General features: G+C 38.6%; 1 protein-coding gene across 2 annotated transcripts in view; it reads right to left on the bottom strand.

Annotated features, from left to right (window-relative positions):
- The window catches only part of waca (WW domain containing adaptor with coiled-coil a), a 105,902-nt gene that overhangs the window by 11,488 nt on the left and 77,153 nt on the right, over positions 1 to 17,261 (bottom strand). For both annotated transcript variants that reach the window (XM_063044297.1, XM_063044298.1), the window contains 3 exons: positions 12,870 to 12,992; positions 5,715 to 5,863; positions 4,289 to 4,404 (listed from right to left, as the gene is read on the bottom strand). In XM_063044297.1, coding sequence (XP_062900367.1) covers positions 4,289 to 4,404; positions 5,715 to 5,863; positions 12,870 to 12,992 — 388 coding nt within the window. The remainder of the gene's footprint in view (positions 1 to 4,288; positions 4,405 to 5,714; positions 5,864 to 12,869; positions 12,993 to 17,261) is intronic.

Below are 17,261 nucleotides of genomic sequence, written 5' to 3'. Positions count from 1 at the left end.
TGTGATAATGAAGTGACAGATCACGAAGCCACGTAATTCCACTATCAACTGTTTTCAATTTGAAAATTATTCAATCTGCCAGTTTACAGTATTAAGCAGCTGCACAATGGAGAGTTTATTGATACTGAAGGCAAAACCTAACGTTCCCAATAACCATTCTTGCAAATGTTACAACAGGCAGGAAAGATACTGAGACCAGTTAGTTGATTCTGATCACAGGCCCAGTCTTACAGCAAGGCCCTTCAAACTTCGGTCAACAGCAGTATCATCAAGCAGTTCTTCATGCTGAATACCAAAAATTCCAGGAGAATATTCTGTGGCAGTGTTGCCAGCACCACTTCCATGAAGTGTTTACGGTGGAGGAATATTGAATCATCAGCTGTGTTTCAACATTTCCCAGGATTTCTATGGAGCAGGAATCCAGGTCAAGATGAGGAGAAATATCCTTTGGTTTTGAATGAACTGAGATTCCACAAGTGAAAAACATAATCAGAGAGTAAAACCTCAAATAAATAGTGTAAATTACAGATTACACAGAATTTTTAAAGGACTAATGGCATAATGGACAAGACAAATTTCATGACAAGGCGAAAAACAATAGTTCAATCACAGATAATGACTCGTTTCCACTGTGGTTCTAAACTATATCCACTTGACACAAACAAGTCACCTAAATAAGAAAAAGTAGAATTTGCGAGAAGGATGACTGTTGCTGTCCCAGATGCTGAGAGCCATTAATATGTAATCTATTGTTTATTAAATTTGTGATATTGTAGTGTGAATAGAATACAGATACGCCCCACGCATTAAGTTCAATATTAGAAGATACTTCACAATGGGCAGAATACTTAGCAAGCATACTGCCAAGGGAAAACATTGCCCACTCCAACTTTTAAAGAACTCCACAAATCAGCAAGAAATTAGTTCACATTTTCATTGCTTTTTCTAAAGGGAATTCAATTTACATTGTGAACACTTTTGTCAAAGAAAATCATTGTATTTACCATAGATGAAAATAAGTTGAATAGCAGTACAAAGCACAACTACTAATATTGACAACAGGCAGGTGCTCTAATCGTTAGAAGGCCTCAGTCAAAACATTATTTTAAATTAAGTCACTTTAACAATTTATGTGCAATGATCACTCTTGCTGCTCTTGTTAACTTGTGTTATTACCTATTCTGCCTTTTGTGAACTGTGATATTTGAAGCTGTAAATTAAAGTTAAAATGCCTTATTTTGTGGGTTGTGCAATCTTCAACAATTTGAACTCCTTGCTTAACCAATGAAATCTGCATCAGATTTCTGACTCGCCCATGAATCTGTGTACACTACTGTGCTTTCTCATTGTAACTTACAGTATTTTTTTATGTTGCACTGTGCTGTTAACCACAAAAAAAACATGATTCTGATATGGGTCTCTACTGTGGTCTGAGAGTAGGAAGAGGGCAGGGAAATGGCAATCATGGTTGGGAAAAGGGGAAGGGAGAGGGAAGGTAGTTCTGCAATGCTTTGTTAAGAGCGAAGGGGATGATAAGGTACAGAAGTAGTTATGGTTATCCACTGCAACCAAGACTCCAGTTTGTGACGACTATTCGTAGCACTGGACCCAGACTTCCGAGCTTGAGAGAATGGAACTGTTCTAGTGCAACAGCTTTTTTACCTTAAAAACTCTCCTACACAGTCATCATTGGATACTTCGGACAACCAACACACTGCCGTGTTCTTTTGATTGACTGTAAATAAACAAATTTAGCACAGACACCTAGTGCAGATAATGTACTGCCTCCATACAATGTTTTTGGCAATTGCATCCTCCAGTTCTTCATTGTAACATTCAAGATGATTGTCGATACCTTCAGATTCTTCGTAGTCCCTAACTTGCTGGAAGTAGTGAAATGGTTTCATTTTCACTCCAAGCCTGAATACTTGAAACCGAAATGCAACCCTCTCATTGGGCTCTTACACAAATTTGGCTCATTAGCTAACTCTGCTAACAGCCACGTGACTCAGACGTGAGAAGGCCACCTTTCATAAGCAATACATGTCCAGGCTCAGTATGATTTGGGGTTCAACCAAACAGGAAAGATGGGATGATTGGGAAGGAACATGAATTGTAGTGAACGCTGGGTAGATACTGCTCCATGTGAAGTTATCGCTCGCCAGAAAATTAAGAGATCATACACCAGCATAAAATTACAAAAGGAATATATTTACCAAATTTTCAACTTTAACAATTACAGACAGAGAGAAGAAAATTAAAGGGGCCCATTACAGTTAAATCAATCTAAATGTGCACATAAACATTGAAACTCATTTCTAGAGTAGTCAATATATCGCTTTACCCATGGTCTACATGGACACCCGCCAGAGTCTGAATTTCCCTCAAAGACCATCTTGAACGAACTGGCTCTCTCAGGAGTATTGGCCCTTCCTCCTTGGAGCCATTCTTCTGCACAAAACACTTCTTACAACGGGGACTCTCCTTTGAACAACACTCTGCTGCATCTTCCCCTTTCCCCGCTGCTCACGCCGAAACAAAAACTCCCAAACCAGAATGCTGTCCTTCAGAAATCTCTTCCTGCCTGGCATTCTCGGATGTTCCACTGGGCAGAAAGTTATGACATGTACCAAGACAACCTCTGTTAGCTGACGCCACATTCTCAAGATGGACAACATCATTCTTCATCTTTAGCTGAAGTCAAAACACTCATATTGGCAGCACAAACTGCTTTTACAAAAAATTGCTAAAATAAAAATACCTCACAGCATAGCAGTAGAAATCTTACCCAGGGCACTGTACACAGTAAGCAAAACCAATTCTAAATTGTCTTACTGCTCATTTCTCACTAAGTACCAGTGACAAAAATCACTGCTTTCCGAACACAAACACATGTAAATGATGCTATTTAAAAACTGTTTGGTCCAAGCATGGTGTAGCATCTAACAGCTACACAAGTTCACGTGGCTGACACTTGTTAGAAGCTGTTTGGCAAGTCTCCTATCCCAAATGAAGGGAACCCCGGCTACTTTCTCAATCTGTGTGTTCTTAAAAATTGTTCCAAATAAGTGGGTGTCAATGGACCAAGTAACTGGAATCCTCTATATTCAAAGCAATGAAGGTCTAATTTCAAAAACTTTAAAAAGTTTTAATGGTGGCATTAAGAAGAAAGTACTTCCACAGGTAGCATCAAGAATAAAAGGATGCAGATTTCAGGCAGAGCTGATGCAAGGAGAATTTGTTCTACACACCAAGTCATTGTAATTTAAAATCTACTGCCCAGCTTGGTAGATGGAGAAAAAATAACACTCTCAAAAGTTAACTGTATAAAGACAAAAAAATAAAAAGATTAATGAAACTGTGGAGCTACAGAGGAAGAGTTGGAATAATCAAAGAGTCAGCACTGTAAGCCAAATGATCTCCAGTTGTAACTAATGATTGTACAGGTGTCCCTCGCTTTCCGAACGCTCTCCTTACGACATTTCGCTTTTACGAAAGACCTACATTAGTATCTGTTTTCGTTAACCGAAAGAGGATTTTTGCTTTTAGGAAAAAAGACGCTCACTTTAAACTTGTGTTTATGACCATGAAGCCTTGCGTGGGCAGATGTGGGTGCATGCGTGACGTGCGAATGCATATACGTGCCAATTTTTTCCCCGACAAATCGATTTTAGCTCAAACTTCCCGATTCTGTTAAGTGAAATGACACTGTACAAACATTATTTCTACTTTATATAAGCTGTGTATTTATCATATCATTCCTGCTTTTACCATATGCTAGTGTTATTTTAGGTTTTATGTGTTATTTGGTATGATTTGGTAGGTTATTTTTTGGGGCTGGGAACACTCAAAAAATTTTCCCATATAAATTAATGGTAATTGCTTCTTCGCTTTATGCCATTTCGGCTCACGAACAGTTTCACAGGAATGCTCTACATTCGGATAGTGGGGGAAGCGTGTATTAAATATCCATAGTTTAATTATGTCAAAAGGAGCAAAGATGAAAGAATCACTCCATATAAATCCTTCCTGAAAGTAAAACTGGAAATTATTTTTTGCATTTTGCTGTCAACCCTACACCCTGGAAATCATAAAAGATAAGCTACAATTAACAAAAGCAAGTCAATGTATACGGAACATTAAAAAAAGAATCATATTGGCTATTTCAAGTTATTTTGAAGAAGGAAGGTTATGTTTACTCAGTCTTCCCTCTGTTGCAAAGTCTTAAAAGTCAACACCCAATTCCCAATAAATTTCACAAACAGGCCTTCGGAACAGATATCCTTACCTTGAACGTTGAACATTACGAGGGGAACCAGGCTCATGCCCATGTTTGTCAGCAGTAAGAGCCTGTTGAGATACTTGCTGCTGTGCTGGTCCTTGTTTCACAACTGAAGCACTAGACTAAACAAAAGCAAATACACACCATCACCTCTGACATAAATATATTACATTCATTTGAGGGCATTTAAAATCATTTTGTAATCTTCTTTACAAACATCAACAGTGCACAAGATTGGCAGAACCTGGTATTTATATACAAATTAGATGAAAATGCATAACCCATGTTATGGAAGTGTGCCTAATACACTACTTCTGCAAAACCTTCCAAATTCACTGGCAAGTTAAGCGAATCCCCTGGGCCAACAACCCCTGTTTAAAACCCTGGTTACACTCAAGTTCACTCCACTGCCAGGCAAAGATGTTGGAATGCCTGATTCTGGTCTTCTGAAGCTGGGACTTCGCTCCAATTTCCGTTGGAGGTAAGAAAACCAAATGGACAAAGGAAAAATAAAATCAAAAATGTGCTCAAATTTTCCATGAAAATAATGCAACATACCCACTGATTCTTGGCATTCCTAGCCCATGACTACTCAAGGCAGCAAAGGAACATCTGAGATGGTATCGAGAACTTTGAATCCATGCATCAAGTGAATCAAAAAGCCCTACAGAAATGATAGAAGGATTGCACCACCTCACAAACTACACATGCATCCTGCAGGCATGCCTTACCCCTTATCTGGAACACAGACCACATCAGTTCCTCAATCAGTCACCTCAGAAACCACAAAACCCGAGTAGGGCAAGTCATCTATTGACTTTTTCTTCTCTTTCTAGGGTCAGCTCCTATACTTAGGCATTGATTCATTGATAACAAATTTCCTCAGAGATACTATTCAATAACACTATTCAGTTACCTGGACATTATTTTACAATACTTCTAGTGTAGTTTTTGGCAGTACATCGCTTCCTCTTCAATTGTTTCAATATTTGATGTACATGTGCAGTAGATGTGTTGACATTTTCTTTTTAAAAGTGCAGAGGAAAACTACTTTTGATTTGGCTGCTAGGATAAATTATTTTCTAAATTTTAAATTAAGTGTTGAGGAAAGAGGGATATACAAATCAAAAAAACAGAAAGTATAAGCATTTCCAGTTCCATGCTAAGATATTTCATAAATTTCTTAGCAGCTGTAATGGCAAAAACAATCAGCACGTGCAAAAACTGAATATACAACCAATTCTTCATCTCTTAAACTTGAATAATTTCAAATATCATGAATTGCATAATTTCAATTGAACTGCAAATCAACTATAGCTTAAAATTAATTACAATTGACAAGGCTATGAAAATATAGTAGTTTGTATTTAACTTCAGCAATTTACTATATAAAACCACATGTTCAGCAGCTAAATTAACTAGAATTACATACCTTTGGCTGAGACGTCACAGGAGGCGTACTCATCAGCGGTTTAAGAGGAACTGGGTTAGTCTGTGGTGTACTAATCCTAGGAGACACATATGACCTTGGGGATGATGCATCTGATGCCAATGACATCGGAGACTGATTAGATTGAGGGGCTGCATTTTAAAAAAAGTTTAAAATAATCCAGTGTTTTCCATCAAAAGATCATATTAAATTTTCAAATAAGTCAACATTTTTCAAAATACACTTAAGTAATGCTGTCCAAACTACCAAATTTCTGTAAGAATACTTATGTTAAGAGAAAGGAGAATCCCTTATGAAATATACTCAATCTATTAAGCAATCTTTAAAATAAAGTTTTCAATGCATTCCATTGCCATAGAAAAATTGTTATACAACCTCTTCACTCACTATAAATTCTGAGTGGCTGCCTTTGCAGTTTTTTCCCAGATACTACTCATATAGAAGATGAACAGATGTTATTAAAATTAGCCCCCTTGTATTTATCTGTTCAGACAGTTTGAGATTCAATACAATCAACAAACTTCATTACAAAAAAAATGCAAAAAAGTTAAAGAAAAATAAGAGGTGCCGTTCCCCAAGAAATTTATTTATTTAGAATAACTGGCCCTGATATTTTCATGAATAGCAATTCTTTCCCCCACAGAAAGGAGAGAAAAGAGGCAGAGGGGAAAATTTGTCTAAACTCTGCCATCTGCTGACTACAACCTGAGAAATGCCTTTCCTGTTCTCACCTGTAGGAACTTACGCAGCAGATTGAAAAGCTGAAAAGTCATATAGTTTAGGAAAAAAAGACACCTTGGTATAACTTCTCAATTATTTAGCATGAAATTTTAGAGTATCCATAAAATGTCCGTTTATAAAGTAAAGATAAATAATTTCTGATCCTTCCATGCTTCAAGCAAGCCAATTGATATTTGCAAAAAAAAATGCCTGTTTACTTAAGAAGATTGCTATAGTAGAAGACACAATGTCAGAGATGCCATTTGTGCCATAAATTCATGTGAACATATCCTAGCTTTCACAAAATTTAATTCAAATAATGAAAAGGGTCAAATAATGGAGTAGGAAAGGGACGAGGACTATCGAATTTTAAAGTTGTTCAGGTGATGCAGACGTATGATCAGGCTTGGTACAGTGGAATACATAGCACATTAAGGCAAAAGGGACTTGTTCAGATTGGCATCATGGATAGTGAAATCATAGTGGACCAAAGGATCTGTACATAGGTACATTATGGGTACACTTGTGGGATCTTGTTTCATCATACTGCCACCAGAGGGAACTCTATTTCATTAAAATTAAACTGGCGTACACAAATGCTTCAATCTTGCAATATTCTTAATTCTTAATTTACAACCAAATTAGAAACATTTAAACAAATTAGTGAAAATTAAGCAGAAGGCCTTTAACAAGGTGCCACAAATGAGGTTGCTAAACAAGAAACCATTACAGGAAAGATACTAGCACATACAGAAGATTGGTTGACTGGTAGAAAGTGAAGACTGGGAATAAAAGGGGGCTTTTCTGGTTGGATGCAGGTGATTAATGGTGTCCTGCAGGGGTTGGTATTGGGTCTGCTAATTTTCACCTCATATGTCAATGATTTAGATGATGATGGAACTGATGGCTTAGTGGCTAAGTTTGCAGATGTAGAGACAGGTACAGATGAGGAAATGCAGAGACTACAGAAGGACTTGGCCAGATTAGGAGAATGGGCAAAGGCGTGTTAGGTGGTAAACAAGTCATGGGAAGTGTATGGTAATGTACTGTGGTAGAAGAAATAAAACACTATTTTCTAAACAGGGAGAAAATTGAAAAAGGATCTGTTGCTTTTCTGGCGTATATGACGAATAAACTCTTTCTCGGGCTTCCAGCTGGGTCCAATTATCCATTTATATTCGTGGACTAGACATGCCCAGGCATTACCCTTGATGAAGATGGCAGAGTTTGTCATCAAACATTGGTTAAAGTCAATACTTGTACCCAGCTAGAAGCCCAAGGAGGATTTAGGGAGCAAACTCATAAATCAAAGGTGCACAGTGACTTAGGAGTCTAAATGCAGAATTCCCTAAAAGTTAACTTGTAGGTTAAGTCAGTATTAAGGTAGGCAAATCCAATGCTAGCATTCATTTCGAGAGGACTCCAGTATAAAAGCACAATGTAATGCTGTGGCTTTATAAGACATTAGTAAGACCCCATTTACAGTACTGTGAGGAGTTCTGGGCCCCATGTCTAAGAAAGGATGTGCTGGTATTGGAAAGGACCCAGGAGTTTCATGAAAATGATCCTGGGAATTAAAGAGTTAACGTATGGGGATACTGTACTCGCAGGAGTTTAGAAGAATGAAGGAGGTCTCACTCAAACCTACTGAATATTGAAAGGCCTAGAGAGAGTGGATATGGAGAGGCCATTTCTTATAGTGGGAGAGTTTAGGACCAGAGGGCACAGCCTCAGAATAGAGGGGACATCCTTTTAGAAAACAGGAGGAGGAATTTCTTAAGGCAGAGGGTGGTGAAACTGAGGAATTCATTGAATTCATTCATTGGACAGCTGATGAGGTCAAGCATTTGGGTATATTTAGAACTGAGGATGTTAGGTTCTCACCTAATTAGTAAGGGTGTCAAGGTTATAGGGAGAAGGGCAAGAGAATGGGGTTGAGAAGTATAATAAATTAGCCATGATCAAATAGGATAGCGGACTCCATGAACCAAATGACTTATTTCTTATGGTCTTATTAGTAAACATGTGCAAGAAATGTAGAAAATAACCTTAATGCATATTGAAAATCCTAGATACGAATTTGATGCTGATCAAGTAGGTAAATGTATTCCTTTGCATTTGTGTTTTCCTCCTCTATACAATCAGCTCAAAGTTTATGCAATCCACAAAAAAGTTCAGTGTAGTTATTTAAGATAATATACATTCTGCACAAGTAGCACTTCTGTAATTTTGAGCAGTGTGAAAACTGGTCCAATCACAGAATGAAACAAAAAAAAGGTTAAATCTTTTTGGGCAAAGAAACAGCAAAAATATATTCAAAAGCAATTTCTTGAATATAAACAAAGAAACTGACAGTACTTCTGTATAGTTAGCAAATAGTTGTTTATTTTCTCCTTAAAATCACTTTCCATTAATTGAAAACCAGTTGTATAAAACAGCTACAATTTTAAAAATCCAAGATACTTTAAGGAAATTTAAATATTCTAGATAACATTGTAAATATGACCATTTGAACTGGTTCATTGATATATAATTAAATCTGAGTTGTTTCGAGATGAAAAAGAGACTCAGAAATTACACCCAAAGCAAACTAAGCCTCGCAATAAAAAAACAGAATTAAGACTGAACAATGGATCATCGACTGGACATTTTACAAGTTACAAAGGCAAATCAAAAAGGTTTGATTCACTACTGCGTGTCAGCAAATTTTAAAAATCAGAGTATAAAGAATACCTGTGAATCAATTATAAGCTTGTTTCAATGAGATTTGCCAATCAAATAGTCAACACACATTCATAAATATTTCAAACATCAACTGCATCTGTTATGCTCTGTTCCATCATTACCAGTTAGTTAACTCGCTCAGTTTTATCAAAATCAGCTTTACAACAGAGCAGTTTAACTTTTAAAAAGCATTAGGTGAAGTAATAAAAACAGACAACATGGAAGATAAATAATCACATCATGTAGAGTAGTGCATTAAAAGACATAGAAAATGAGCTTGTGACAGTGGCTTAGAGTTGTTACAAACATTGAACTGTTTTTAAAACTCACATCACATTGGGAAGAATTCCCAAAGAATGAAAATTGGGACCAAATGTCCTTTATTATAAGACCATAATATATAGGAGCAGAATTAGGCCATTTGGCCCATCAAGTCTGCCTGACCATGGCTGATCCATTTTCCTCATCAGCACCATCTCCTGGCTTCACCCCATGTCCCTTCATGAACTGACCAATCAATTATCTATCAACCTCTGCCTTAAATACACCCAGTGACTTGGCCTCCACAGCAACCTATGGCAACAAATTTCACAGATTCACTGCTCCCTGGCTAAAAAAAATTCCTCCTCATCTCATTCTAAAAGGACACCCCCTATTCTGAAGCTGTCATCTGGTCTTAAGACTCACCTACCACAGGAAACATTCTCTCCACATCCACTCTTTCGAGACCTTTCAACATTCAATAGGTTTCAATGAGGTTACCCCTCATTCTTCTGAATTCCAGTGAGTAGAGGCCCAGAGCCAAGCACTCTTCATATGACAAGCTTTTCAATTGGGGAATCATTTTCATGAACGTCCTTTGAACCTTCTCCAATGTGAGCATATCCTTTCCTAGATAAGGAGCCCACAACATTCCAAGAAGGAACTTAGCAGGCCAGGCAGCATCTATGGAAAAGAGCAAACAGTTGACGTTATGGGTCGAAACACTTCATCTGTCCTGATGAAGGATCTGAGCCTGTAAAGTCGACTGTTTACTCTTTTCCATAAGTAGTGCCTGGCCTGCTGAGTTTCTCCAGCATTTTTTGTGTGTTGCTTTGGATTTCCAGCATCTGCAGATTTTCTTGTGATTGTGACAATACTCAAGTGAGGTTTCACCACTGCTTTATAAAACCTCAACATTACATCTTTGCTTTAGTCCTCTTGAAACGAATGCCAACATGACATTTGCCTTCTTCACCATCAACTCAAATCAGCAAATTAACCTTTAGGAAACCTGCACAAGGACTTCCAAGTCCGTTTGCACCTGAGATTTTTGAATTTCTCTCCAGTTATAAAATACTCTACCTTTTACTTCGACCAAGATGCATGACCATACAGTTCACAAGACTATATTCCATCTGCCTCTTCTTTGCCCATTCTCCTAATCTGTCTTTTTGTAGTCTCTCAACTTCCTCCAAACTACCTGCCTCTCCACCTGACTTCACATTATCTGCAAACTTGGCCACAAAGCTATCAATTCCGTCATCCAAGTCACTGACATATAAAGTAAAAAGAAGCGGTTCCAACACAGACTTCTGTGGAACACCACTACTCACTGGCAGCCAACCAGAAAAGGCTCCCTTTAATCCCACTCTTTGTCTCCCATCAATCAACCAATGCTTTGCCCATGCTAGTATCTTTCCTGTAATACCATGAGCATGTAGTTTGTTAAGCAGTCCCATGCGTGGCATCTTTTCAAAGGTCTTCAGAAAATCCAAAAACAGAACACAACACCCACCGATTTTCCTTTACCTATCCTGCTTGTTAATTCTTCAAAGAATTCCAACAGATTTTTCAGGAAAGGTTTTCCATTAAGGCAACTATGCTGACTTTGGCCCATTTTATCATGTTTCTCCAAGTACCCCAAAACCACATCCTTAACAATCAAACCTCAACACCTTTCCAACCACTAAGGTCAGCCTAACTGGCCTATGATTTCCTTTCTTCTGCCTCACTCCCTTTTTGAAGGGTGAAGTGATATTTGTAATTTTCCAGGGCTCCGGAACCATGCCAGAATCAATTAATTCTTGAAAGATCATTACTAGTGCCTCTACAATCTCTTCAGTCACTTCTTTCAGAACATTGGGGTATTTACCATTTGGTCCAGATGACTAATCTACCTTCAGACCTTTCAATTTCCCAAGAATAACAGCAACTTCACACACTTCTGCTTCCTGACACTCTTGAACTTCCAGCATACTGCTAGTATCTTCCACAGTGAAGAATGATGCAAAATAGTTAATCAGTTCGTCTGCCATTTCCTTGTCCCCCACTACTATCTCTCCAGCATCATTTTCCAGTGGTCCGATATCTACTCTCGTGTCTTATTTACACTTTGTGTATCTGAAGAAACGTTTAGTATCCCCTTTAACATTATTGGCTAGCTTATCTTCTTAACGCATCTTTTCATTCTTTATGTCTTTATAGGCACCTTCTGTTGGTTTTTAAAAGCTTCCCAATACTCTAATTTCCCACTGAATTTTGCTCTATTTTATGCCCTCTTTTTGGCTCTTGTTAGCCAAGGTTGTGTTATCCTGCCTTTAGAATAGTTTTTCCTCTTTAGAATATATATAGCCTGTGTCTTCCCAGAAATTTTAGCCATTGCTGCTATGCTGTGATCCCTGCCAGTGTACTTTTCAAAAAATTTTTGACCAGCTCCTCTCTTATGCCTCTGTAATTCCCTTCATTCAACTGTAATACTGATATATACAACTTTACATTCTTCTTTTCAAATTGCAGGGTGAATTCTATCATATTATGATCACTCCCTTCCCCAAGGGTTCCTTTACCTTAAGCTCTCTAATCAATTCTGGTTCATAAGACAACACCCAATCTAGAATAGGTGATCCCCTGGTGGGCTCATTAACGAGCTGCTCTAAAAACCCATTTCATAAGCATTCTAGAAATTCCTCCTCTTGGGATCCAGCACCAACTTGATTTTCCTGATCTACCTGCATATTGAAATCCCCCATGACTATTGTAACATTGCCCTTCTGGCTTGCATTTTCTATGTCCCACTGTAATTTGTAGACCACAATGGTAACAAGAAAGATGCATCGTCCGGATCAACTGCCAACTATTAGCCAATCACTGTGAAAAATACTAGTATTTTGCAACCAAATTAAATTTTCCAATCTCTACTGCAAGATTACCAGCAATGTGCAAAATTATATCCAGAATTTCAGTTTCAGGATGATCTATCCTGAACTATCAACAATCTCTATTTCTTTAATTCTGGGTCATCTTTTAAGTGGACAAAGTGAATAGTGGCATCTGCAAAGGAATCATTCCATTGTATACTAATTTATCTTAAAGGAAGGTAATGAATACCTTGATTTCATCGTAACGACCCAAGTATGGTTCAACCCTTTAGTCTGAATTTTACAGAGGAAAACAGAAGTAAAATACATAATCTGGAGATTCATTTAGCTATTGTATAGTTGATGTGAAAATTAACTTTCCTAATTACATCAGTAATTTGACCCCTTTCCCAATTATGGAACCATTCAGTTTAATGAGAACATAAACTAAAATGTAGAAAAATCACAATTTCCAATGGTGGTAGTTTTGAAGTTGGCAGTGGCTGGTAGCAGTCACAGCAGCAATACATTTAATTAGAGAATAATGGCAATAAAGCATTTGTTTAATTCTTACCCTGAGAAGACAACTGTGCAGCTTGGGAAAGGAGAGTTGTTATGCTTAAAGCTGATGGTCCAGTTGTGAGGAGCTTATGAAGCATAGATTGCAAAGAAGCTTGTGTGACAGCAGCTGTAAGGACTGCAAGACAAAAAGATGCTTTCTTAAACTTGTTAACCCAACAGTTACAGTTAAACTAATTGTAACGTAATTCAAAGAGGAATAAGGATGCAAATATGATAGTTACGAGACATAAATCTAATATCCATGAAGGATATAATACATATAAATGAATGAATACATATCGTTCATTGAAAAACCCATGTTAAGCAGCAGTCACAATTTTGGAAATAACAGGCTTTAATTCAGCAAATGGCTTAATAATTCAGCAATTAATTGTAATTCAATATGCTTAAGTTTAGGAACAACTTTTATTCAAATTCATTTAGGATTTACAAGTTCATTGAACTGTTACAATACTCAAAAGTGGTTTGAGAACCAAAGGTGGTAACTAAACGGTTAACTGGAAAATGTTTTACCAAAGAAGAGTTACCTAATGGAGTTGACTATACTTGCTTTGGAATTTGCAAACCTTGAGATAGTACGCAAGCGTCAAAATGTAAAAGGATCCTATTTTAAAACATCCTGATGTAATGGGTAATTAGTTCATTTGAATGACACAATGAAGCCATGGTATCGGCGCAGCTAGCGCAATGCTATTACAGCTCAGGGTAAAGTTCATTTCCAATGTCCTCTATAAGAAAGTTTGTAAGCTCTTCACGTGTGTATGTGGGTTTCCTTCGGTGCTCTGGTTTCCTTCCACAGTCCAAAGACATACCAGTTAGTAAATTAACTGGTCATTGTAAATTGCCCTGTGATTAGGCTAGGGTAACATCAATGCGTTGCAGGGTGGCACGGCTCAGTGGGCCTAAAAGGCCTGTTCCTCACTGCCTCTCTAAATAAGTAAACAAACAAGGAATATGGTGAAATCGAATCCTTATAAAGAGGTGACATAGGATCAGAAGATGTAGATGCCTTCTGGGTAGAGTTAAGAAACTGCAAGGATAAGAAGACCTGATGGGAGTCATATACAGGCCTTCGAACAGTAGCCAGGATATGGAGTACAAATTACAACAGGAGAAGTATCAGTATTACAGTAGAGTAAAGGGAATTATAGAGACACGAGAGAAAACCTGGCCAAAGTTGATTGAGATACAACTATCCTATGACTTCCGAATTCTCCAGCCACTGCTGTTCTGCCGCCATCCCTGCTAGTGTCCCCACCCAAAGATGAAGAAGTGTTCTAAAAGCAGAGTGATGCAACTGTGGCTGACAAGGGAAGTCAAAGGCAGCATAAATGCAAAAGCAAGGGCATGTAATATAGCAAACATTAGTGGGAAGTTAGAGGATTGGGAAGACTTTAAAAAACAATAGAAGGCCACGAAAAAAGTCAAAAAGAGAGAAGAGGAATTATGAAAGTAAACTAGCGAATAATACAAAGAGGATACCAAAGGTTTTTTCAGATAAAGAGTAAAAGAGAGGTGAGAGTGAACATAGGGCCACTGGAAAATGATGCTGAAGTAGTATAATAGGGGAACAAAGAAACAGACAATCTTAATAAGTAACAAACAAAAGAAAATCTGCAGATGCTGGAAATCCAAGCAACACACACAAAATGCTGGAGGCCAAACTTCTAGTAATGGCTGCCCCCCTTCTCTGTTCCACATCCTTTTTTCCCCTCTCTCGCCTATCTCCTTGCCTGTCCCTCACCTCCCTCTGATGCTCCACCCCCTTTTTCTTTCTTCCATGGCCTTCTGTCCTCACTTATTAGATTCCATCTTCTCCAGTCTTGTATCATTTTCACCAATCAACTTCCCAGCTATTTACTTCACTCCTCCCACCCCAGTTTCAGCTATCACTTTGTATTTCTTCTTCTCCTCCCTTCTAACTCTGGCTCATCTTTTTTTTCTTCAGTCCTGTTGAAGGGTCTCAGCCCGAAATGTTTGACTGTGCTTTTTTTCCACCATAGGTGCTGCCTGGTTTGCTGAGTTCCTCCAGCTTTTTGTGTGTTGCGTCAGTCTTCACTGTGCAAGACACTAGCAGTATGCTAGAAATTCAAGTGTGTTTGCGGGGGAGGGGCAGGAAGTTCAAACTTTAAAAGTTCACAGTAAATTTATTATCAAAGTACATATTTCGCACCATATACGGCCCCGTGAATCATTTTCTTATGGGCATACTCAATAATAACCACAACAGAATCAATGAAAGACTGCACCAGCTTTGGCATCCAACCAGTGTACAAAAGACAAATTGTGTAAATACAAAAAGAAAGAAATAATAATTAATAAATAAATAAGCAATAAATATAAAGAACACGAGGTGGAGTCCTTGAAAATGAGTCCATAGGTTGTGGGAACATTTCAATGATGGGGCATGTTAAGTTGCAATTACTAAGGAGAAGGTGTTTGGGAAACTGCAAGGTCTGAAGGTAAATAAGTCAACTGGACCAGATGGATTACACTCCAGGGTTCTGAAAGAGGTACCTGAAGAGATTGCAGAGGAATTCGTAAGTATCACTAGATTCTGGAATGTTTCCAGAAGACTGAACAATTGCAAATGTCACTCCACTATTTAAGAAGGGAAGGAGGCAGAAAATGGAAAGGTTAGCTAGCCTGACTTCAATGGTTCGGAAGATTTTAGAGTCCATTATTAAGGGTGAGGTTTAGGAGTGCTTGAGGCACTTGATAAAATAGGCCAAAGTCATCCTTAAGGGCAAATATTACCTGACAAATTTGTTGGCATTCATTGAGAAAATAACAGGCAGGACAGACAAAGAAAAGTCAGTGGAAGTGGTTTACTTTGATTTAAGGAGGCCTTTGACAAGGTACTGGACATGAAGCTACTTAACAAGAGCCCATGGTATTACAGGAAGGATACTAGTATGGATAGCAGGTTGGTTGAATGGCAGGAAGGCTCAGTGCTGGGACCCCAGTTGTTAACAATATATATTAATGACTTAGATGAGGGAATTAAATGCAGCATCTCCAAGTTTGCGGATGACACAAAGCTGGGCAGCAGTGTTAGCTGTGAGGAGGATGCTAAGAGGATGCAGGGTGACTTGGATAGGTTAGGTGAGTGGGCAAATTCATGGCAGAGGCAATTTAATGTGGATAAATGTGAGGTTATCCACTTTGGTTGCAAAAACAGGAAAACAGGTTATTATCTGAATGGTGGCCGATTAGGAAAAGGGGAGGTGCAACGAGACCTGGGTGTCATTATACACCAGTCATTGAAAGTGGGCATGCAGGTACAGCAGGCGGTGAAAAAGGCGAATGGTATGCTGACATTCATAGCAAGAGGATTCGAGTACAGGAGCAGGGAGGTACTACTGCAGTTGTACAAGGCCTTGGTGAGACCACACCTGGAGTCTTGTGTGCAGTTTTGGTCCCCTAATCTGAGGAAAGACATTCCTGCCATAGAGGGAGTACAAAGAAGGTTCACCAGATTGATTCCTGGGATGGCAGGACTTTGATATGATGAAAGACTGGATCAGCTAGACTTATACTCTCTGGAATTTAGAAGATTGAGGGGGGATCTTATTGAAATGTATAAAATCCCAAAGGGATTGGACGGGCTAGATGCAGGAAGTTTGTTCCCGATGTTGGGGAAGTCCAGAACGAGGGGTCACAGTTTGAGGATAAAGGGGAAGCCTTTTAGGACCGAGATTAGGAAAAACTTCTTCACACAGAGAGTGGTGAATCTGTGGAATTCTCTGCCACAGGAAACAGTTGAGGCCAGTTCATTGGCTATATTTAAGAGGGAATTAGATATGGCCCTTGTGGCTAAAGGGATCAGGGGGTATGGAGAGAAGGCAGGTACAGGGTTCTGAGTTGGATGATCAGCCATGATCATACTGAATGGCGGTGCAGGCTCGAAGGGCCGAATGACCCACTCCTGCACCTATTTTCTATGTTTCTATGAAGTGAAGAGTTGGAATAAAGGGGCCTTATTCTGATTAGCTGCTGGTGACTCGTGCTGTTCCGCAGGGGCTACTGATGGGACAGCTTCTTTTCATGTTATATGTCAATTATTTGGATGATAGAATTAATGGCTACGTGGGCAAGTTTGTGGATGATATGAAAATAGGTACAGGGGCAGATAGTGTTCAGGAATCAGGGAGTCTGCACATTCTCCTAATCTATCCAAATCCTTCTACAAAGAAATGGCAGATGGAATATAGTATATGGAAGTGATCATGCACTTTGGTAAAAGAATAAAGACACAGCCTATTTTCTAAATGGGGAGAAAATTCAAAAATTGGAGGCGCAATGCAACTTGGGAATCCTTGTGCAGGATTCCCTAAAGGTTGAGTCTGTGGTATGGAAGGCAAATGCAATGTCAACATTCAGT

Source organism: Mobula hypostoma, chromosome 3 (assembly GCF_963921235.1).
Source record: "Mobula hypostoma chromosome 3, sMobHyp1.1, whole genome shotgun sequence".
In the NCBI taxonomy this organism is placed as follows: domain Eukaryota; kingdom Metazoa; phylum Chordata; class Chondrichthyes; order Myliobatiformes; family Myliobatidae; genus Mobula; species Mobula hypostoma.
This window is presented reverse-complemented; position numbering and strand designations above follow the sequence as displayed.